The sequence below is a fragment of the Oncorhynchus masou genome, chromosome 17, assembly GCF_036934945.1.
Source record: "Oncorhynchus masou masou isolate Uvic2021 chromosome 17, UVic_Omas_1.1, whole genome shotgun sequence".
Lineage (NCBI taxonomy): Eukaryota > Metazoa > Chordata > Actinopteri > Salmoniformes > Salmonidae > Oncorhynchus > Oncorhynchus masou.
In genome coordinates, this window is record NC_088228.1 from 36,513,678 (window position 1) to 36,537,830 (window position 24,153).

Genomic DNA, 24,153 nt, shown 5'->3' on the forward strand with positions numbered 1-24,153 from the left:
TCAGCAGGACGAAGTCAGCAGGATAAAGTCAGCAGGACAAAGTCAGCGCGTACATACAACACACAATACAATACAGTACATTCAAAATAATTACAATGGTCAGTGACATTTTCTTCAATCAGAGCTTTAAACTCAGACAGCAATACCTTCTCCTCCAGTTTTAAAGTATTTCTTAGTTTGTTCCAGGACCAAGGTACATGAAGGATTTTTTTCCCCCATTTCAGTCCTTGCCCTAAGAACTCGCCACACACCACCGAGTCATCAGGGTTTGTTCTGCTGCTATTGAGTGCTGCAGTATGGGCTCTCAGCATGGTTCGGATGTCTCCGTTCATCTAAGGTTCTTGATTAGGGTATGGCCGGATTGTTATTGTGGGGACAACATAATCAACACATTTCCTAATGAAGCCTGTGACTGACGATGTCGTTTCCTCAATGTTGATGGATGGTGGATGAATCTTTGGACATATTCCAAACAGTATTCTCAAAACAGTCCTGCACCTCTGTCCAGCGCTTCACTATTCTCTGTGTTGGTGGCTCGTTTTTGAGTTGCTGCGTGTCGGCTTCGAGTATGAACAGAGAGACGTGATCTGATTGGCCAAAGTGGGGGCGGGGGATGGCTTTGTACACGTCACGGATGTCTGTGTATATACAGTGAATTCACAAAGTAGTCAGACCTCTTGAAAGTACTTAGTACTTTGTTGAAGTACCTTTGGCAGTGATTACAGTCTCGAGTCTTCTTGGGTATGACGCTACAAGCTTGGCACACCTGCATTTGGCGAGTTCTGTCAGGTTGGATGGGGAGTGTCGCTGCACAGCTATTTTCAGGTCTCTCCAGAGATGTCCGGACTCTAGCTGGGCCACTCAAGGACATTCAGAGACTTTCCCCAAAGCCACTTCTGCATTGTCTTGGCTATGTCCCTAGGGTCGTTGTCCTGTTGGAAGGTGAACCTTCGCATCAAGGATCTCTCAGTACTTTGCTCCGTTCATCTTTCCCTCAAACCTGACTAGTCTCCCTGCCACTGAAAAACATCCCCGCAGAATGATGCTGCCACCACCATGCTTCACCGTAGGGATGGTGCCAGGTTACCTCCAGACGTGCCTCTTGGCATTCAGGCCAAAGAGTTCAATCTTGGTTTCATCAGACCAGACAATCTTGTTTGTCATGGTGTGAGAGTCCTTTACGTGCCTTTTGCCAAACTTCAAGCGTGTTGTCGAGTGTGCCTTTTACTGAGGAGTGGCTTCTGTCTGGCCACTCTACCATAAAGGCCTAATTAGTGAAGTGCTGCAGAGATTGTTGTCCTGCTGGAAGGTTCTCTCATCTCCACAGAGGAACTCTGGAGATCATCGTGTTCTTGGACACCTCCCTGACCAAGGCCCTTCTCCCCCGATCGCTCAGTTTGGCTGGGTGGCCAGCTCTAGGAAGAGCTTTGGTGGTTGCAAACTTCTTCCATTTAGAATGATTGAGGCCTCTGTTTTCTTGGGGACCTTCAATGCTGCAGGAACATTTCGTAGCCTTCCCCAGATCTGTGCCTCGACACAATCTTGTCTCAGAGCTTTACGGACAATTCCTTCAACCTCATGGCTTGTTTTTTTGCACTGACATGCACTGTCAACTGTAGGACCTTATATAGACAGGTGTGTGCCTTTCCAATATCATATCCAATCAATTGAATGTACCACAGGTGGAGTCCAATCAAGTTGTAGAAACATCTCAAGGATGATAAATGGAAACAGGATGCACCTGAGCTCAATTTCGAGTCTAATATCAAAGGGTCTGAATACTTACGCAAATAAGGTATTTCTGTTTTTTTATTTGTAATACATTTTCTAAACTTTCAAAAATACTGTTTTCGCTTTGTCATTATGCGGTATTGTGTGTAGATTAATGAGGAAAAATGTAATTTAATCAATTTTAGAATAAGGCTGTAACGTAACAAAATGTGAAAAAGTCAAGGGGTCTGATGTCACGCCCTGACCATAGTTTGCTTTGTATGTTTATATGTTTTGTTTGGTCAGGGTATGAACTGAGTGGGCATTCTATGTTGTGTGTCTAGTTTGTCTGTTTCTGTGTTTGGCCTGATATGGTTCTCAATCAGAGGCAGGTGTTAGTCATTGTCTCTGATTGGGAACCATATTCTGTTTGTTTGTTTTGTATTTTGATTCGTGTTTTCTTCTGTTTCATTAAACATGGATCGTAATAGCCATGCCACATTTTGGTCTGACATTTTGATCTGACTCTCTTTCACCTACAGAAAACCGTGACTTCTGAATCCTTTCCAAATGCACTGTACATTGTCCAGAACGTTGTTTCCTCTTGTGAGGCAGGTTGAAATGTTGGTGATATTTTGGAAGAATTTGTTTTACACGTACTTGGTTAAAATCACCAGTTACAATAAAGACTGTAATCGGGTGAGAGGATTCTTGCCGGCTCATGTTCTTGTACATTTCGCTGAGTGCCGCCTTGATAACACTTGTGAATTCCCTTGGCACATAGTGGGGTTGGTATTTTAGCATCAGAAACTCCTGGTCGGGTTAACAGGAGCTCGAGATGTTTTCAACTTCGGTACACCGGGTATTGTTGATGAGGAAGCATACACCTCCGCACTACTCGTACCAGAAGCCGGCGTTCGATCCTTACGGAAAATGGAAAAGCCGTCTGGTTGAACGGCAGAGTCGAGCGTATTGTCTTTAAGCCATGTCACTGTAACAACAAAGACACGGCATTCCCTGATGTCCCTCTGCGATTGAATCCTTGCAGAGTTCACAAAGTTTATTTTCCAGCGATTGGACATTAGCCGAGGCCGTGTAGCCCTTCTTTTCAGCCTAGCTTAGAGGGAAAAGTCTAAACGGGATCCTTGGGACATCCCAACTCTGAAGTTGAAATTTTAAATGGTTAAGAGTTAAGGTTAGGGTTATGTAAAGGTTATGGATAGGGTTAGGTTAAGGGTATGGGTTTGGGTTTAGGGTAGGGACGTCCCAAGATCCTGGATAACACTAACCTAGCTTGGAGTTCCCTTTCCTTCCTCGCCTGTGTTGCCTTCGGTCATCTTGGTCAGCAGCAACAGGTAAGCCCACTGTGCGGGGAACAAAGGAGCGAATCTAGTACTCCAGATCTGGGAGGCCAAGAGATAAGTGTGTAGCTTCTCATTCATGATCCAGAAGTGTGTCTGTCGTAGGAAATTATTGCATGAACACTCTGAGCAAACAAAGTAATAATTAACGTAAAAATAGCCATAAAAAAAAGCTAAGCGAGCAGGAACCCTCCTTAGTGCTGCCATCTTATCTAGTGTTTTCAGAACAGGCACGGTGCATGTAGGAATCCTTAACAGGCAGCGACTGTCTTTGCACATCTAATAAAACCTAAACCTAAATGACACATAGCCTGATTAAGCTTCAGCTTTACGTTTCCTCACAATAAAGGTGCCACGCATAGTCTTCCCTTATACCACCGACCCCTGGGAAATACTACAAGCTCAGGCATAGCCATTATTATACATTTGAGAGTGTGACCGTGTGTGCACGTCTCTGATGTGTGTGTGTGTGTGTGTGTGAGAGAGAGAGAGAGTAAAAGAAAAGTAAGACACCAAGAGCTTCAGGTGAGAAATAAAAAATATTAGCATATTTATTACAGCGACATGAAGGACTTTAGAATGAGTACACCCTTTGAACAAGCGTTTAGAAATCTGCCATGATAAATATAATGGGCCAAGGGCAGGAAGGAAGAAAGACCAGGGAGAGCGAGAGAACAATCTCACAAGGAATCAGTCTGGGAACATGTAAATAACCGGCCTGGCTGTGGGGTAGAAGACTTCATCAACAATTATTTAGGATCAGCTTACTATTTCCATATCCTAACTTTAACTGTTAGGCGGGGAACACAGAACTGACCTTTGAACAGTGCCAAGGGGAAACTTTATCCATCCACATGAAAGGACTCAGAGCCTGGCTAAGGTTCACGGGTCGTGAGATATGGGTCAAAGGTTATGACGTCCGGTTGGGGAGTGATGGATTAGCTTACCAAACGAGGACAATTTCAAAGTGTAAAATGATGAGTACTGACAGACAGCTAACCTTCAACTGGTCACCACTGTCTTGCAGTATTTTTCTGTTTTGAGTCTGAACGAACAGACGCAATATGCTGCTGTCATTTGTTGTATATCTGAATCTAATTGATGACACCGCAAAAGGCTTCTGGCAATTCAATCCATTCACTTTAACGAACACATCATTTGTTGGTAACGCATCATTAATAGCCACCTTCAGAGACACATTGGAAAGACAAAGGTTAATTTTAGCTGTTGAGATTTGCTCATCTCCATCATATGTGTGGGAGGCATTGGAACACTTCAAAGAGCTTTGGGATACGAAGGGAATAATTATAACTTCTCTCTGCTACAACGAGTCCAGACAACAGAAGACCAACAGGTCAGATAACTAAACCAAAACAAACATGAAAAGTTGACTTTCTAATGTGTTTTTCAAATACAGCTTTCAATAAACTGGTGGTTGATTTACAGCAGCAGTATAGTTTTATGTATACTATTTTTTTTAAAGAATCAAAACAGAGGTGATAACCGCCTGGGGGTTTTCAGTTAAAGAAAAAAAAAAAGGACAAAAAAAAGATATTTTCTGTGACGTCACCTCAGGGAAACAGATAAATACTATGTACAGATGTAGTCATAACTCCGCCTCTATGGGGGATCAGGGGAGGAGAGGAACGGAAAAGGAAAGGTAGCACAGTAAATAAGGCATCTAAAAGTCGAGCGTCCTCAGGTCCACGGCCCGAGTGAAAACTGCACTCCCTGTCACCTGTCAATCAAAGGCTGAAACTTAATACCCATGCTACGTAAACGTACATTCCATAGGCCAGGTCATACGAATCACACGCTGCCTATCTCCCATGACCCGCCTCCGCAAGGGAAAAAAATGCCAGATTTCTCTCCTCCTTCAGAATAAAAGTACATCACCGTAATCATCATCGTCACCATTATTGTTACAAACATTCTAGAGTTTCAAATCAACTCTGTACATATTTTACAGTATGGTACAATGGTATATATGTTGGTGTGTTTGTGGTCCAGTCAGGTAGCAGAATAACACTATTATCATAAACATAACCAGATACAAACAGGGGTGCAGTGGACATTGACGACCATATTCAATCAAAGGGGCCTAGCTGGATTTCCTAGATAAGTCCAAAACTCCACCCTCCCCTCCCCAAAGTGAGAGGGCATGTTGGTTTTGATATGCCGTTGAATTTCCTTAGTTTCACATAGAAAACGTTGTTTTGTTGAGCACAGGACATTGATGTTTTTTCTCTCTCACTTATCCAGGAAATTAGGTTAGCAGGTTTGCTTGAATAGGACATTGGATCTTGTAGATTTGGAAGCAGTTGGCATGACTGAACAGAGGTGGTTAGGACAAACGGTGAATGAACCCATGTTAATCAGAGGTGAAATGAGGCAAAAAAACATCACTCGGCACAGTCTACTCAAGTCAAGTCTACCTCACAATCAAGTCTGACTTTGCCCAACATTTCAGAGCAATACTAACTGTACATGGGCACAACGTCTGCGAAACAGATACACATTCCAAACAGTGTCAACGTCACACATACAAGGTTATCTACTTCTCCGCTCTTCTTCTGTCACCAAAAGGTACAGCTTCTCCAACTGAGGCCAACCCTTGGAAGAAAATGTGCCAACACTGTATTGCCCTGCAGGCTTCTTACCGACGGCGTCCTACACGTTGCTGCTCTAGCATGTACTAAAATGAACTTACTCAAGTGAACTGTGTGCGTCTGGAAGCAGTGGCGATGGAAGCCCTGTCTGTTCCTGGCCAAACGGAATGGAAGTCTTCTGAGACCATGAACAGACATCTCCATCTCGTATTTTCACATCCCTCTATTTCTCCTACCTCCCTCACACATCCATGATACGTCGAAGAGCGTCCTGGGGGAGGGGCTTATAGGAAGGGGAGGGGCCTGGCAACACATGCACCAGGAAGGAACATCCCACCTGCGTTGCCTGACCACTGATACAAACTTTACGTTCAGTTCTAGACTGGCGGACTGACACACAGCTCTTGTAAACATTTATCTATACATATACAATATCTCCTGGCACCATAAACTGTGTAGAAAATAAAAAACAGCTTATTGTAAAACGAAAAACAAAACAACCATAAAAACAACTGTACACTAAACTTCACAGACAGTGATGATAATTACAATCGAATTCATTTTTTATTTTTTACCATTTTTGTTGTTCTTATTGATACGGTCAGAGACGTCTTGGATGTAGCCTGGTTTCTGAGGTTGCTGGGTTGCTAAGCCTCTAAGTGCGTGGACAGAAGCTGGAAGTGCCTACGCTATCAAAACATCCAGGACGGGTGGAATGGTGAAGCTGCGAAGAGGAAGTAAAGGAGCCGAGCGTCCATTACGGCTCCATCTAAGTGTCTTTGTATGGGGAAACCCAACCCAAGATGTCTATATTGGCTTAATCTCAGCGTGTCTCAGTGGTTAAACTCAAAGCAGAGCATCCATTTTGGCCCTCTCTCTCTCTCTCTCTCTCTCTCTCTCTCTCAGTGTGTCTCTATGGGGAAACTGTTATACTTGGACGTGGGTCCCCTGGGTCTGCAGGCTCTGGACACTGGAGAGGATCTTCTTCTGGTGACCCGCCAAAGTCACATCCATCTTAACGAGCTCACTACAGAAGAGGACAGAGCAAAAAGGGGCTTAGAAAAATGAGAAACAGCAGCAACAACAGACTCCCCCTTTCCCCCTAGCTCTGCTGACTCCTACTCCCCTTTCCCTAACCCAGCTCAGCCCAGCCTCAGCTTAGCCCTGCTCAACCCCGCTTCAGCTCAGCACTGCCCAGCTCAGTCCAGCCCTGCCCATGTCTCTCACCTGATGGTGATGTAGAGGACAGAGTCCAGGGTGACGTATCCAGCGCTGGAGAAGTTCTCCTTGTACTGGCCCATCTTGATGGCCTCCAGCCACTCCTCCACCGTACTCACACTAAACTCCGGAGTGGTTGGGTCTTCCCTGCTGGGCAAACAGGAGAGAATATACACATTCTTATCAGCATAGTTAAATATCCCAAACAGTCCAGATACTAGTTCTAATAGTTTATTCTGGATCTGACAGTGTGTGCCTGAAGACTGAGTTTTTTGACCCATTGTAACTCACCATACTGAGCTGTTGGCCAGCTCTCGGAGTCTGGCTGGGTTTCTGATCAGCTTGTCCAGGGTGGTGACGATCTGGCCAAACTTGGGCCGTTCGCTGCGGCCCTTCTCCCAGCAGTCCAACATCAGCTGGTGGAGGACAACAGGACAGTCCATAGGGGCCGGAAGACGGTATCCCTCATCTATCGCTTTTATCACCTGGAAATAGGGGGAGGGAGAGAGAGAGAGAGAAATAGGGGCGGATTAGATAGACCCTAGTCAATCACAAAAATTGTCATCATAATAATTTGAATCCACCGAGGATGGGAGAGAAAGCCAACTGAGTCCACCTAGCTTCCGCACAAAACCAGCCATCAATAGCGAATCATTGATTAACATATCATTAACCATATCAGCAATACACTGTGATTTATTATACTGAAACGACTCACATCCTGGTTGGACATCTCCCAGTACGGTCTCTCTCCGTATGAGACCACCTCCCACATGACGATGCCGTAGCTCCACACGTCACTGGCTGACGTGAACTTCCTGTAGGCAATGGCCTCTGGAGACGTCCATCGGATGGGGATCTTCCCTCCCTGGAAGGGTTAATAACAGGTTTGTAAATGGTTAACAGTACATGTAGAAAGGGTTAATAAAACATTACTTGGAAGGTTAATACAGGATTTACAAACTACTACTATTCATGACAGTCTGCATTGGCAATATGTACCAACTCATTGAATTCTATTGAAAGAGAGAGGGGAACAATCCCTGTTGTGGGTGCGTAGGTAGGAAAGCTCAAAGAACTGCACGGAAACACAGAACCGAGTAGTCATAGGGATGTACCTCATTATATTCATTGATTAAAACACAAACCCAAAGCATTTCTTTCTATTCGCACAATAACAGGGACCACAGTAGAGCTTTGACTTCACTCCTCCATCTGTCCTCTTTCACAAGCCTTTCACAAGCCTTTCCCTTTGTTGTTCAGGAGGAAAATAAGGATCAAAGGAGTGTAGATGGAGTAGGCATAGCAGAAAACAGGCTTTTAAAAGGCATTGGGACTGACTGTGTATAAGGAGGACAGAGGAGACGGCATTAAGATGCCTGGTTGGCTCTCTACACAGATCACACCAGTCTTAACATGCTGCTACTGCTGAACTCCTTCTAGTCCCAGCTCTCTGGTCAAAGTCAAATGAAAGAGACAAAGTAAGCAGTCACCCCCCCTTTCCTTTTCTATCTCCCCTGCTAACCCCCCCTCCCTCTGTTCATCTCACTCCACTCTTTCTCTCTGTCTCTCTTTCTCTATCTTCCCTCTCCATCCCCTCCATCCCCTCCCTCCCTCCCTCCATCCCTCGCTCTCTCTCTCTCTCTGCATCTTTTCTTCTCCCCTACCCCCTCCCTCTCCTCTATCCCTCCTTCCCTCTATGGCCTGTAGATGTATGTGTGTGAGTCTCTTGACACTGCTGACTGTGTGTGTAGATGTACAGTACCTACCAGCGAGCGACTGACACATTGGTTGAGTAATTATAGATCTCTAAACGTCCATTTTTTTATCCAAGATTTTAGACAAAGTTTTTTTCAAGCAATTTGTGGCTTATTTGAGTATAAACAACTTATTTGAAAAATTCCAGTCGGGCTTCCACTCATGTTACAGCATCGAAACAGCTTTATTTAAAGTCAGTAATGACCTTCTGTTGGCTGCCGATGCCGGTGAATGCTCCATTCTAGTTATTTTAGAACTCAGTGCAGCATTTGATACTATTGATCAGAACATCCTTGCTGACGGGCTGGAAAGGTGAGTGGGAATCTCCGGCGTTGCCCTCGACTGGTTCAGGTCATATCTATGTAGCATACGTTTCTCAATGAGCATGCATGGGTGGTTCAGCATCATCCCCAGCATCAATTCACTGTGGTGTCCCTCAGGGGTCAATTCTGGGCCCCATCCTTTTTTCCCCTCTACATGCTTCCCTTTGGTAACGTCATCCGCAATCATAACATTCAGTTTCACTGCTATGCAGATGACACGCAGCTTCTTTTTTTACCAATCTGACCGAGTGACCAAGCTAGCATAGCTACCTTTCACAAGTGTCTTGCTGACATCAAATGTTGGATGTCTGACCAATTTCTCCAGCTCAATGATAAGAAATCAGAGGTTGATTTATTTGGCACCCACCTTGCTAGAACCCATATTGTAAATAACCTTGGATATTTGTCCACCAATGTAAAGCCTACGGACAGAAACCTTGGCATCTTCATTGACCCTGACCTAAACCTCTAGCTGCATGGAAAAAAGGTTGTCCAGTCCTGCTTTAATCTTCTAAGAAATATAGCTAGTCTTGTAAGGTTCTACTTTTCTTTTCTTAATCAACCTTGTGTTCTTTTTCTTTGTGTTCTGGAACGTAGCCCTGTCTTTCATTTTTGTTCATTGATTTCACCTGTGTTTGTTTCTCACCTGGTCTCATCAGCTCCCTATTTAGTTCAGTTATTTCTTTCTGTTTGTATGGTTGTGAGCTATTGTTTGTTTTTGACTGCCTACCTGTGTTTGACCATTGCCTGCCTGTGACCATGATCTACCACGCTCTGCACGTGAATCTACACCTTTTTCTCCATGGGGATTCACATCAGAATACCTCGCCTAAAAACGGAATGGATTCAGTGGAGCTACAGCGGCGGCTAACCCAGCAAGAGGAGCTTATGGAGGAAATTTGCCATCTTCTCCGCCAGCCTATCCCTACTCCTCTGATGCCAGGTATCGTAACCCATAGCCCTCCTTCATTCATACCCATGCCTGGAAAATATGACGGTTTGCCAGGGAAATGTCAGGGATTTCTGATGCAAAAGAGCAAATACATTGAGCACAACATCACTAACTTCGCCACCGACAACAGCAGGGTGGATTTTTGTTGTGTCTCCACTCACAGGCAAAGCCCTGAGCCACCGCCATATGGACTGCCAACAGCACAGAACTCGGATCTGAGACCCATTTCCACACCCTCTTCAAAGAGGTATTCGATCACTCTCCCTCCAGTCGTCCTATAGGAGACCTCCTCATAGAACTTCAACAAGGACGTCATTTAGTTGCCGAGTATGCCCTCGAGTTCCACACCATGGCTGCAGGGAGTGGATGGAATGAGGCTGCTTCTTGACTTACCGTCTACCGAAGAGGGCTCAACAGGGAACTTCAGGTGGAGCTGGCCTGTAGAGGTGACCTTCAGGATTTACGTCAATGCATTTGGATCTCCATCGACCACCTCATCACCGACCGCTGAAGAACTCTGCCACCCAGGAACCCGAAACATTCTCTTCACGTTATTCCATCCGAGTCTTCCAGAACCCATGCAGTTGGGCCATGCTCCTCTCCCGTGTATTGAACGGTAAAAGCGGATCCAGAAAGGGCTCTGCCTATACTGTGGAGCGAAAGATTGTCTACTCAGCCATTGCCCTGTACCATTGGGCACAGGATTCATCACGCCCCTGACACAGAGCGTCACCCTCCAGATTGGAGTCTTTCACACCGAAACCATTCAACTCATGGAACTCTCATCCCCCAAACAGCGACTCATCCTTGGACACCCCTAGCTTTGTCATCACGAACCTGCCATCTCGTGGCAACAAGGTGAACTACTGTCCTGGTCCTCTACCTGCTTCACCAGTTGTCTCAGCCTACCCTGCAGAGCCACCACCATTGAGGACTCTGCCTCTGCATTGCCTCCCACTATACCATCTAAATTCGCCTAGTAAAGCAATGTCTTCAGCAAAACCAAGGCCTCTACTCTGCCACCACATCGCCCAGGAGACTGTGCTATTGATTTACTCCTTGGAGTGTCCCCACCGAAGGGCCGTGTTTACCCCTATCTTTCCCAGAAAATGAGACAATGAAGAACAACATTGATGAATCACTCAAACGGTTTCATTCGTCATTCTTCTTCCCTGGCTGCGTCGGAAAAACGGACAGTGGTCTCCGTCCATGTATTGATTATCATTCCATGAATGACGTAACGGTCAATAACCGTTTCCCTCGTCCTCTGATCCCAGCGACCCTTCAACAAGTGGGCTGCGCCAACATCTATACTAAACTCGACCTGTGAAGTGCATATAACCTTGTCCGTATACCTGAAGGCAACGCATGGAAGACGGACATTATCACCGCTCGAGGGCACTACGAACACCTGGTCATGCATTACGAACGCCTCTGCAGTCTTCCAATCCTTTATGAACAAGGTTTTCCAGGATATGATCAACCACTTTCTCATTGTCTGCATTGATGACATCCTGATTTACTCCAACTCCCTGAAGGAACACATACAGCAGGTGCAAAAGGTTCCTCAACGGCTCCTTGACCATAACCTTTATGTGAAGACTGAAAAGAGTGCCTTCCATGTAACCTCTAGAAGCTTCGTACTGACACCTGGAGGGGTCAGCATGGATGAGAACAAAGTCCCCACCATCAGTAACTGGCCCAAACCCACCACCGTTAAGGAACTCCAACGTTTCATTGGGTTCTCCAACTACTGTAGAACTTCAGTTCTACAGCCGCTCCCCTCACTGCCCTCACCAGCCAAAAGACCCAGACCCTTCAATGGACTGATACCACCCTGACTGCGTTCAACAACTGGGAACGCCTCTTAACCTCAGCTCCTGTCCTTTGCCAACCTGATCCGACCCTTCCTTTCACCCTGGAGGTGGATGCCTCTGAAGTAGGAGCCATACTCTCTCAGCGGGTGGGAACACCTCCCAAATCACATCCCCGTGCCTTCTTCTCCAAGACGTTATCCCCTGCTGAGAGGAATTACGATGTGGAGAACATAGAACTCCTCGCCATCAAGCTGGCCCTTGAGTGGCGGCACTGGTTGGAGTGCGCACCACATCCCTTTCTCATCCTAACAGATCATCATAATCTGGAATATTTCAGAGGGGCTAAGAGATTCAACTCCAGACAAGCCCGCTGGGCTCTTCTTCACACGCTTCCATTTCCATGTTACATACATCCCTGGAAGGAAAAATGTCAAAGCTGATGCTCTCTCCCACCAGTTTGACCTTCCGACCATTCTTCCTTCCTCTTGCATTATGGGACCGGTACAGTGGGAGGTTCACTCTGCCATACAAGAAGCCCTTACCTCAGACCCAGCTCCTCCTGAGACACCATCTGGGAGGAGTTACGTACCAGCAGCTGTTAGACCCCAACTAAATGCAATAGTGTCACACGTCCTTGGGGTCAGGACATCCGGGCATTACATGAACCACCGAACATCTAGCCCGGAGGTTCTGGTAGTCCTCACTGGCATCCGACGTAAGGGATTGCGAACTCTCCTGTCCAGTCTGCACCCAAATCCCTCGTCATCTCCCCTCCGGGAAGCTTCAACCTTTGCCAATCCCTCACAGACCCTGGTCCCACATAGCTGTTGACTTCATCACAGACCTTCCTGAATCCTCTGGTAACACCACCATCCTTATCATAGCAGACCGTTTTTCAAAAATGTGTTGTCTGGTTCCTCTTCCTCATCTACCTAACACCATGGAATTGGCGGGGTGTATGTTCCAGCAGATGTTCTGTCTGTATGGGATTCCAGAGGACATCGTCTCTGACCACAGGCCCCAGTTTGTTTTCCGGGTGTGGCGAGCCTTCTGCGACCGACTGGGGGTCACCCTCAGCCTCTCCTCCAGGTACCACCCCCAGACCAACGGGCAGACAGAACACCTGAACAAATGTTCTGCCTCTCCACACGACTGGAGTCGGTATATGGCCTGGGCCGAAAACACTCAGAACTCACTCATGCACTAATCCCTCCACCTTACTCCGTTTCAGTGTGTCCTTGGTTACCAATCCCCCATGTTTCCTTGGGAGGCGGAGCCTAGTACTGTCCCAGCTGTCGACGACTGGTTTCGGCGTAGTGAGCGGGTATGAGAGAAAGTATTCACACCCCTTGATTATTACAACTGATTAAATTTAGATTTTGTGTCACTGATCTACACATAATACCGCATAATGTCAAAGTGGAATTCTGTTTGTAGAACATTTTAGAAATTAATAAATGTCAAGCTGAAATGTCAAGTATTCAACCCCTTTGTTATGCCAAGCTTTACTTAAATTCAGGAATAAAATTGTGCTTAACAAATCGCATGATAAATTGCATGGACTCCTTCCATATTCAATAATAGTGGTTATTAACATGATTTTTTTAATGACTACCCCATCTCTGTACCCCCACTCATACAAGTATCTGTAAGGTCTCTCAATCGAGTAGCGAATTTCTAGCAAAGACCAAGAAAGTTTTTCAATGCAAAGAAGGGTACCTATAAAAAAAAAATGTACGCAGACATTGAATATCCCTTTGAGCACGATGAAGATTCTAATTACACTAAGGATGTTGTAGCACTATACCCAGTCACTACAAACATACAGGCGTCCTTCCTAACCCAGTTGCCAGAGAGGAAGGAAACCACTCAGGGATTTCACCATGAGGCGACTGGTGACTTTAAAACAGTTACAGAGTTTAATTGCTGTGATATGAGAACAGAGGATGGATCAACTACATTATAGTTACTCCACAAAAGAAGGAAGCCTGCACTGAATACAAATATTTGAAAACATGCATCCTGTTTGCAACAAGGCACTAAAGTTATACTGCAAAACATGAGGCAAAGCAATTCACTGTTTGTCCTGAAAAGTGTTATGTTTGGGGCAACTCCAATACAACACATTACCGAGTACCACTCTCCATATTTTCAAGCATAGTGGTTGCTGCATCATGTTATGGGTATGCTAGCAATCATAAAGGACTGGGGAGTTTTTTTAAGGATAAAAAGTCAACAGAATGAGTTAAGCACAGGCAAAATCCTAGAAGAATCTGTTTCAATCTGCTTTCCACCAGACACTGGGAGATAACTTCACCTTTCAGCAGGACAATAACCGAAAACACAAGGCCACATCTACACTGGAGTTGCTTACCAAGAAGACAGTGAATGTGGCCAAGATTTATTTTTGACTTAAATCTACATGAAAGTCTTATGGCAAGACCTGAAAATGGTTGTCTAGCAATGATCAACAGCCAAGAAGACAGTGAAAGTGAATGTGTCCGAGTTACAGTTTTGACTTATTTGACAGAGCTGGAACATTTTTAAAAATATTAAATGGGCAAATTTTGCCCAATTCAGGTGTAGAAAGCATTTACGAGACTTACCCAGATTGACGCTGCCAAAGGTGCTTCAACAAAGTATTTATTCAAGGGTGTGAATATTTATGTCCATTTATTATTTCTGTATATCATGTTCAATACATTTGAAAATGTATAAAAACACGTTTTTACTTTGTTATTATGTAGATGGGTGAGATGGGTGAGATAATTATAGACATTTAATCCATTTCGAATGCAGGCTGTAACACAACAAAATGTGGAATAAATCAAGGGTTATGAATAGTTTCCGAAGGCACTGTAGCTAGATCTATGCGCTTATCCAGTTCTTCTATATCTTTGTGATGTGACAAGGAGGTAAGGGGTCGATCTGGCATTGGGCATTAGTATAATCTTCCTCGTTTTATCTCTGGGGCATGAGGGGCGAGGAGTAGGGGAGTGAACGGTGAGCTAGAGAGGTGAGAAAAACAGAAGCTTCTTCTCTGACAAACCCGCAATTATCCCAATGGGAGGACAAGGGGCACTGTTAGACTAACAGAGATTGACAGGCTCTTTCACACAAGATTTCTCAATCTACCGCTCTCTCTTTCTCTCACAAAAGAGGAAGAGAGTAAGGGGCAATAGGAAGGGAAGGAGTGAGGGGGGAAAATGGAAAGTAGAGAGGTGAAAAGGGGACATGCTGGTGAGAGGAGTAAGGGGGAGAGGGAGTGGGATGAGGGTTGAGGTGAAGAAGGGTATGAGAGAGGTGAGAGAAGAAATGCATTTTCTCAGACAAACCTGCAATTACCGCATACTGGGACGACAGGGGCACTGACATGGACTGACAAGCTCTCTCCTTCTCGCAATCTCTCTCTTTCTCGCCATCTTCTCTCAGTCACTCAACCTCACAAACATACAGTACACGCTACAACATTGATAAAAATACAATGCTTTCATTGATAATTGATAAAAATCCAATCCTTTCAGATCTACAAAGGCTGTGTTAACACAGGCTGCCCAATTCTGATCTTTTTTTTTCAGTAATTGGTCTTTTGAAAAATCAGATCAGTGCTGAAAAAAAAATAATCTGAATTGGGCTGCCTGTGTAAATGAAGCCTTTGTAGATCTGAAATGATTGGATTGGGGGAAACTCCACCTCGGCCTATCAGTACAATTACCACATTGCTTATACCCAAAGCCATATATAGCTAAATCTACCGTAGAGTATATAGTGCATTCAGAAAGTATTCAGATCCCTTAACTTTTTCCACATTTTGTTACATTACAGCCTTATTCTAAAATTGATTACATCGTTTTTTTACCCTCATCAATCTCCACACAATACCCCATAATGAGAAAGCAAAAACTGTTTTGTAGAAATTTCTGCAAATTTATAGAAAGAAAAAAAATGGTGAAATATCACATTTACATAAGTATTCAGACCCTTTACTCAGTACTTTGTTGAAGCACCTTTGGCAGCGATTACAGCCTCAAGTCTTTCTTGGGACAAACGCCAAGTGGGCTATCATGTGTCTTCCGTCTGGCCACTCTACCATAAAGGCCTGATTGGCGGAGTGCTGCAGAGATGGTTGTCCTTCTTGAAGGTTCTCCCATCTCCACAGAGGAACTCTGGAGCTCTGTCAGAGTGACCATTGGGTTCTTGGGGACCTTAAATGCTGCAGAAATGTGTTGGTACCCTTTCTCAGATCTGTGCCTCGACACTATCCTGTCTCGGAGCTCTATGGACAATTCCTTCGCCATCATGGCTTGTTTTTTTCCCTGGGACCTTATAAACATAGGTGTGTGCCTTACCAAATCATGTCCAATCAATTAAATGTACCACAGGTGGGTTCCAATCAAGTTGTAGAAACATCTCAAGTATGACCAATGGAAACAGGGTGCACCTGAGGTCAATTTCGAGTCTCACAGCACAGGGTCTGAATACTTCTGTAAATATGGTATTTCTCAAAACCTGTTTTCACTTTGTAGTTATGGGGTATTGTGTGTAGATTGATGAGGAAAACACATTTTAGAATAAGGCTGTAATGTAACAAAATGTGAAAAAAAGGGAAGGGGTCTGAATACTTTCCAAATGGACTGTGTGCCTATCCAGTCCTTTTACATCTTGCCAAGGGGTTAAGGGTCGAACCAAATTCCAATCGAACCACCCTGTATCAGTCTGATTTAACGAGCACATTCCTTGACCTACATGTGCGGTATAGTAACACATTCTCATTGACATTACATTTGTGGTGTGTGTCTTGTCTTACCCGTGTGGTGTATGCTGCCTCGGGGTCGTCCTCCAGTACTCGGGACAGGCCGAAGTCAGACACCTTGCACACCAGGTTGCTGTTGACCAGGATGTTGCGGGCGGCCAGGTCTCGGTGAACGTAGCTCATGTCAGACAGGTACTTCATGCCCGACGCGATGCCGCGCAGCATGCCCACCAACTGGATCACTGTGAACTGACCGTCGTGTTTCTACCACAGAAAGAGAGAGGGGGCAAGCGAGAGTGAGAGAGAGAGACAGAGAGAGACAGACAGAGACAGAGAGACAGAGAGAGAGAGAGAGAGAGAGAGAGAGAGAGAGAGAGAGAGAGAGAGAGAGATACTGTTGTATTCAAGTTGTTTGCTGTTACATGTTTTGTCTGTGTTGTTACCGTCAACCCAGCTACAACACGCCCTTGTGGAACAATAAAGTTGATTGAATTGGCTTGAATTGAACACATACAGTATACACACACCACGCCCCCACACCACAGTAGGCTTACCTCTGTCAATTACACCCCCCACCCCGACTAAGTCTTTTCTCCCACAATCTCAAACGTCCATCTCCACTGTTCCACTAATATACAGTAGGCTGTGTCACTGAGAACAGATCACCACTGTACTACTCTCATTACCGCAGTGCAGATACAATTCTCTTTAAGTGGAGCCCTTTCACAACCACAATACTCTGGCTGAATGATGATGAAAACTGACACCAAAAAGAGGAAGAAGACCACTCGTTCATATACACCCATATACACCCATATACACACACACGCACACACCACACGCATGCATGCACGCACGCACGCACGCGCGCACGCACGCACACGCACACACACACACACACACACACACACACACACACACACACACACACACACACACACACACACACACACACACACACACACACACACACACACCATAATGACTTTCAGAAATAGTGGCTTCATAAAAATCCAATATATTTCTGAGATCAGTTCTATGGGTTATAGGTCGTCCAGCTCCACCAAGGGTTACATGTGTTCCATTTGACCCCAGATCAATTAAGCATCGGCCACAAAAACAAAGCATCCCTTTCCCTCCCTCTCTTTCGTTCTCTTTCACTCACACTATCTCTCTCTCTCCCCTACCATAGTTCTGTCTCTCTCCCCCACTTTCTCTCCTCCATCTCTCTCCCTCCTTTCGTCTCTCCAACCCCCACTCACGCCTACCCCCCCCCCCCCCCTTTCCCCCGTCGTCGTCGTCTCCCTCGTATCCCTTACTGGAAGTGCTGCTATAGGATAGGGAGAGATTGATAAAAGAGGAAGTCTGTGGGTTGAAAAGACAGAGCAATCAATCAGCATTTCACAAAACAAGACCTAATTAACTTACTCCACAGCTGCTGAAACACCGGCAGGGGATGTAGATGGATATTGCTCTGAGAGCGAGAGAGAGAGCTGTTGTGTGTTTGTGCGTGAGTGTGTGTGGTAGAACAGGATATTACGTGGGATGATATTGATGTAACGTAAAGTAGGATCAAGGTCTAGTGGATGTAGCTATAGGAGCGGAAAGATGGACATAACACTCGTGGTCATCTACTTGTCCATCAATGTATACCAAGTCCAATTCTAAACATTACTGATGTGGTGTGTGTGTGGGTTTCTAGGTTTGTGAGTAAATCCCTCCATCCAGTACGAAGGAGGCCAGTGGGGTCGAGTGGTTTTCTTTCAGAACTGAAAGGACTCTAGTACTTTCTTACAAACACTTCATTTTTCTTTCCATCCCTCTTTCGAACAGCAGATATGTTTTAATACTACAGGAGCAGCACAAGCTGACCTTCAGAGAGGAATAATGAGAGTGTAGTGTGTGTGTGTGTGTGTGTGTTAACACAAACTAACCTTCAGGAAGGTATCCAGGGATCCATTCTCCATGAACTCCGTGATGATCATCACTGGCTTACCTGAGGAAAACACATTGACATTTATACACAGAACACAACACAGATACATACTACAGAGAGATGGTGGCAAGAAGGTTGAGCCAGGAGAGGTTAGTGGTCACAGCGGAGACCAACCTCATTCACTCTTTCTCCCACACACCTCAACCCATCGCTCTCTTCCACCTCTCCCTCTCGCTCTCTCTCTGGGGTACAGCATGTCGTCATCATTCACAGTGACAGCTTCTAATCAGGGCCATGCATAAACGTCAGGAGATAATTACTATGGGCCAATCCGCCAGGGTGTGTGTGCAGGGGGCCGTCTTGAGATCTCATGAATATTGATCAGCCTCTTGGGGTCGAGGGGGAATGGGACAGGGGGGACGGACGAAGGGAGGGGGAACATGAACACCTGTATGTGTGATGGGGGCGGGGGGAAGGGGGTGGAGGCAGGGGGTAGTCAATGTGATTGATTGACAGGTCTAGTTCCCCGCCTGGCACCTGGTGGGGCTTACAAATTGATGAACAAAGTACCCCCATACGCAGGCACCCCACTGCTTTACATGACCGTGTAGCCCCCCCCCCCCCCCACCCACCCACCCACCCACCCGGGAGAGAGGAAAGAGAGAGAGAGAAGGGAGGAGAGAGGAAAGAGAGAGAGGGGGGAAAGAGGAGGAGATGAGTGACAGGGAAAGAGAGGTGAGGAAAGAGGGTAAAGGGTGAGATTGGGATCAGAGCAGAGAGGATTGAGGGAAATATGGTTGTCAGGGGTGAGGGGAGAGTAGGAAGAGTACGGAGAGAGAAATAAAGGTAAGAAAGATAGGTGAGGAATGAGGGGGAGGAAAAGGGGCAGCCGGGGGTGAGGGAGGCAGGAGGATAAGGTTGTCAGGGGAGGTCAGTAACAACACTGGGGAGTCCTACAGTACAGCTCTATACTGGGTAAAGACGGTGATACATCACCCTAAATGAAATCACTATCTCACTGAGATAAATGCCACACACACACACTGATAAATGCCCATCCTAACCCTCACCCCCAGCAGAGGAAAATCCAATTCCCTTCCACTTTTATCCCTTAGACTAATGTGGCTGTCAGAGAGGACACCGCTACCAGAGATGAGGCCAGAGGGTGTGTGTGTGTGTGTGTGTGTGTGTGTGTGTGTATTGCATGGTGAGCATGGGGACAGCACTGCGACAGCCATCTGATTTCGAGGCTGTCCTGCGGAGAAGTGTGTGTGTGTGTGTGTGTCCTGTGACTGCTCTATCAAAGGCGCCGATGAAAGGGTCTGTGGGATTGATCCGTGCCAAAGGGGGGGGGGGGGGTCTGACAGCTCACAGCCGGCCCCCCTGACCTAACAGGCAGACAGATAGACAGACGTGTGTGTGTGTGTGCGTGTGTGTGTGTGTGTGTGTGTGTGTGTGTGTGTGTGTGTGTGTGTGTGTGTGTGTGTGTGTGTGTGCGAGAGTGACAGACAGACAGACAGACAGACAGACAGACAGACAGACAGACAGACAGGCAGGCAGGCAGGCAGACAGACAGACAGGATACTGTGACAGAAGGAGTGCGAGGTTTGAAAAGAAAGGATGACAATATAATCTCGTTGAACGAAGGTTAGCGACGCTCTATGTCTCTGGGTAAGCTTGAGAAGTAAAAGAGCTTCCCTAACTAGAAAGAGAATGGGATGAGTGTTTTCACTGTGTGTTTTGTCTACTCTGACCGCTTGCGAAAACGCCACCATTCAGTTCAGCAGTCCAGATCGTCCTTCATTCATTTAGACCAGGCCATTATCCGATTGGTCTGTAATTCCTGTGCTATCTGAAGTCTCCATCTGGACTTCCACCATGGAGAATTAGCCTGACAAGATGGCAGGGGGTTAGCACCACACACACACACACACACACACACACACACACACACACACACACACACACACACACACACACACACACACACACACACACACACACACACACACACACACACACACACACACACACACACACACACACACACACTCCCCTCTGTCCATCTATCTGTTTATCTCTCCCTCCCTCTGTTGCTCTGCTCCCAGACAATAGACCCCGTTGACCACGGCTCGGAGATGGAGTCACATGCTGGACACGCGCGCATATGTGCGTGTACGTTCCGTGTACACATACACACAGGATCAGGTTGCCACATTTAGCCTCTCTCCCATTAGCTCAATGCCTCTGTTGTGTTAACAAATAAAGCCCTGTGCTTAATATCCTACAGAAACACATTCAATTCAGCCCAGCATAGACATTCATTAATAAAGAGACATTCATTAAGATAAACAAGTGCAGAGAGTCACTTCAAGCCCACAGAGCGAACTTGGTTTTAGATGAGTTGTGTGTAGCTTTTAGCTCATAATGACTGTAAAAAACATTAAGAACACCTGCTCTTTCCATGACACACACTGACCAGGTGAATCCAGCTGAAAGCTATGATCCCTTATTGAATCCACTTCAATCAGTGTAGATGAAGGGGGGGGAGACAGGTTAACTTAAGGTATAGGGGGCAGCATTTTCACTTTTGGATTTCAACTTCCTGCTACTCATGCCAAGAATATAAGATATGCATAGTATTAGTATATTTGGATAGGAAACACTCTGAAGTTTCTAAAACTGTTTGAATCATGTCTGTGAGTATAACAGAACTTATGTAGCAGGCAAAACCCAGAGGACTAACCATTCAGAAGTTTTAAAAATTGAGGTCTGTCTGTTCAGTGAGTTCTCATTGGGAAACAATATTTCTTAGGCACTTGTTTTCAGTTTCTTCCGCTTCCACTGGATGTCACCAGTGTTTGGAATTTGGTTGAGGTTATTCCTTTGTGCAATGAAGAAGTACGGCCGTCTAGGAAATGGGTAACACTGTTGAGAGTTGCGCAAGATTTGAAAAGTAGCGTTAGACCCGTTTCAATTTGATAGATTATTAACGTTTAAAACATTAAAAATACAAAAATACAATACAAAACATTTCAAACTACCTTTGTAATACAACTTTAGGTATTACAAAGGCAGTTTGAAATGTTTTGGCAAAGTTTACAGGCAACTTTTGAAATATTTTGTAGTGACGTTGCGCAATTTGAAAGCTGTTTTCTTTCTGGATCAAACACGCCAAATAAATGGACAAAATTAATTGAACAAAAGGACCAATTGTAATGTTTATGGGACATATTGGAGTGCCAACAAAATAAGCTCGTCAAAGGTAAGGCATGTTTTATATTTCATTTCTGCGTTTTGTGTGGCGCCTGCAGGGTTGAAATATGCTACTCTCTTTGTTTACTGCTGGTGCTATCATCAGATAATAGCTTCTTATTCTTTCGCCGAAAAGCCTTTTTGAAATCTGACATGTTGGCTGGATTCACAACGAGTGTAGCTTTAATTTAGTATCTTACATGTGTGATTTAATGAAAGCGTTTAAAAGCAGGTGGAAGCCACGGAAGGAGTGTTACACAGATGTCATCGCAGAAGCAGCTTAATGCTTATGTTTCTCGCTCCAACAGTGCAGTAATACCTGACAATACAAAGCAATACACACACAAAAATCACCAAAATAAAATAACCATAACCTTAAGAAATATCAGAAAGAGCAATGTCAGAGTCCGGAATATAAATATATATATATGTGTGCATATGATGGTGTGCAGACATTAGAACAGATGTATACAGTGCATACAGTAGTTATATAGGATGAGCCTAGAGTAGAATACAGTGTATACACTAAGTGTACAAAACACTAGGAAAAGCTTCCTAATATTGAGTCACAACCCCTTTTGTCCACAGAACAGCCTCAAATCGTCGGGGCAGGGACCTTACAAGGTGTAGAAAGCATTCCACACAGATGCTGGCCCATGTTGACTCCAATGCTCCCCACAGTTTTGGGAAGCATTGGAGCATACTCGCTGTTTATCATCTATGCATAGCCACTTCAACCTTACCTACATGTACAAATTACCTCAACTAACCTGTACCCCCGCACACTGACTCAGTACAGGTACCCCTGTATATAACCTCATTATTGTTATGCTATTGTGTTACTTTTGATTATTTTTAACTTTAGTTTACTTGGTAAATGTTTTCTTAACTCTTCTTGACCTGTACTGTTGGTTAAGGGCTTGTAAGTAAGCATTTCATGGTACCCTGTTCAAAGGCACTTACAATCTTTCACCCTCTCTGCATGGCAAACATACACAATCCATGTCTCTAATTGTCTCAAGGCTAAAAAATCCTTCATTAACCTGTCTCCTCCCCTTCATCTACACTGATTGAAGTGGATTTAACAGTTGACATCGACAAGGGGTCATAGCTTTCACCTTGATTCACATGGTCAGTCTATGTCATGGAGAGAGCATGTTTTCTACACTCCGTTTTACGTCACTGTGTCCAGTATGAGGGAAGTTAGAGGTTGTTTTGCGAGCCAATGCTAACTAGTGTTAGCGTAATGAGGGGATGTCTACAGCTATCTGCTAGCATGCGAGCAGATACCATAGACTTCCAGTCATTATGCTAACGCTAGTAAGCAAATATGCTAACGCTGATAAGCAACTTGTGCTAACGCTAGCAAGCAACTTGTGCTAACGCCAGTTAGCAATTTCCTTCAAACTGCACGCAGAGAACCAAAAATGATATCCACGAGTTCACCTGACTCTGGGGAAGTAGAGGAAGGGCCTCATTGCCCAAATCCCGAAGTATCCCTTTAAGAGTGTGTATCTGTGTGTGATGCTCAGTGCTCCAGAGCTAGTTCATTTGCAGTAGGGCGGTGAGCAGGCTTGCAGATTGCCTATTGATCTTCTGCCAGGTGTGAGAGCAGCAGAGTGTAAAATGGATCCAGGAGTTTTATGTTTTAACAGCTCTTCATTAACGCATGCTTTTAACGAGAGACCTGGCCTCTTATTGCCTCTCTGAATCTCATACGCCACCGGGCTCCTCTATTTACTGTGTGTGTTCCAGCTTCAGAAACATAGGGAATGTTAAACAGGAGATGGTAACTGGGTCTAGATTAAGATGAAGGGTGTTTTTAACGAAACAACACATAATATATTTAACAGGGTGTGGATCTCTCTTTTTGTATGGCTGGAGGGGCATAACGAGAGCGAGGGGAACACGTCAAATCTCCAATAAATTCACCACACAAAAGAGTGTTTAAACTCACATTGTCCCTCACACAAAAGAGAGCCTCCAAAACTAATAACTACTTTCCCTAAATAGAGGATAACAGATTAGGGGAGAGATCGGAGCAGCCCTCACCTAAGTGCTGAGAGACAATGCGTTAGATGGATAGTGGCCAGATGAAATGACGAGGTGCACCTAATTGATGGTTTTCCAGATGAGCTGATTGCCCAGAGCGATTGTGTGAGGCGCATAAAGGGGAGGATCAAGAGATAACTGGAGGGATGGGAGGGAGATAAAAGGACGGAGGGAGAGAGATAGGGAGAGAGATAGGGAGAGAGATAGGGAGAGCGCACGCGGCACTTTTCCCCCCGATGCGCGGAGAGACGGAGGAAATAAAAGGTCTACTCTCCTCTCCTCATCCGTCTGTGTGAGCTGCATTTCCATTTGCATAACAATGGCAGCAATCAGAGAGAGACAGGAAGGGTGTTATTAGAATAGCAGGACAGCGGGATGGAAGGCTCTTGGGGTTTAAAGTGGGTATAAT

At 45.2% G+C, this 24,153-nt stretch overlaps 1 protein-coding gene across 1 annotated transcript in view; it reads right to left on the minus strand.

Annotated features, from left to right (window-relative positions):
* Nucleotides 1-3,591: 3,591 nt before the first annotated feature.
* Nucleotides 3,592-24,153, minus strand: part of epha4b (eph receptor A4b) — a 188,316-nt gene continuing 167,754 nt past the window's right edge. Inside the window, exons 14-19 of the mRNA XM_064993203.1 lie at nucleotides 18,436-18,497; nucleotides 16,556-16,765; nucleotides 7,617-7,766; nucleotides 7,190-7,383; nucleotides 6,908-7,048; nucleotides 3,592-6,707 (exon numbers count right to left, since the gene is read on the minus strand). Of these exons, the coding sequence (XP_064849275.1) occupies nucleotides 6,608-6,707; nucleotides 6,908-7,048; nucleotides 7,190-7,383; nucleotides 7,617-7,766; nucleotides 16,556-16,765; nucleotides 18,436-18,497 (857 nt within the window). The 3' untranslated portion in view covers nucleotides 3,592-6,607. The remainder of the gene's footprint in view (nucleotides 6,708-6,907; nucleotides 7,049-7,189; nucleotides 7,384-7,616; nucleotides 7,767-16,555; nucleotides 16,766-18,435; nucleotides 18,498-24,153) is intronic.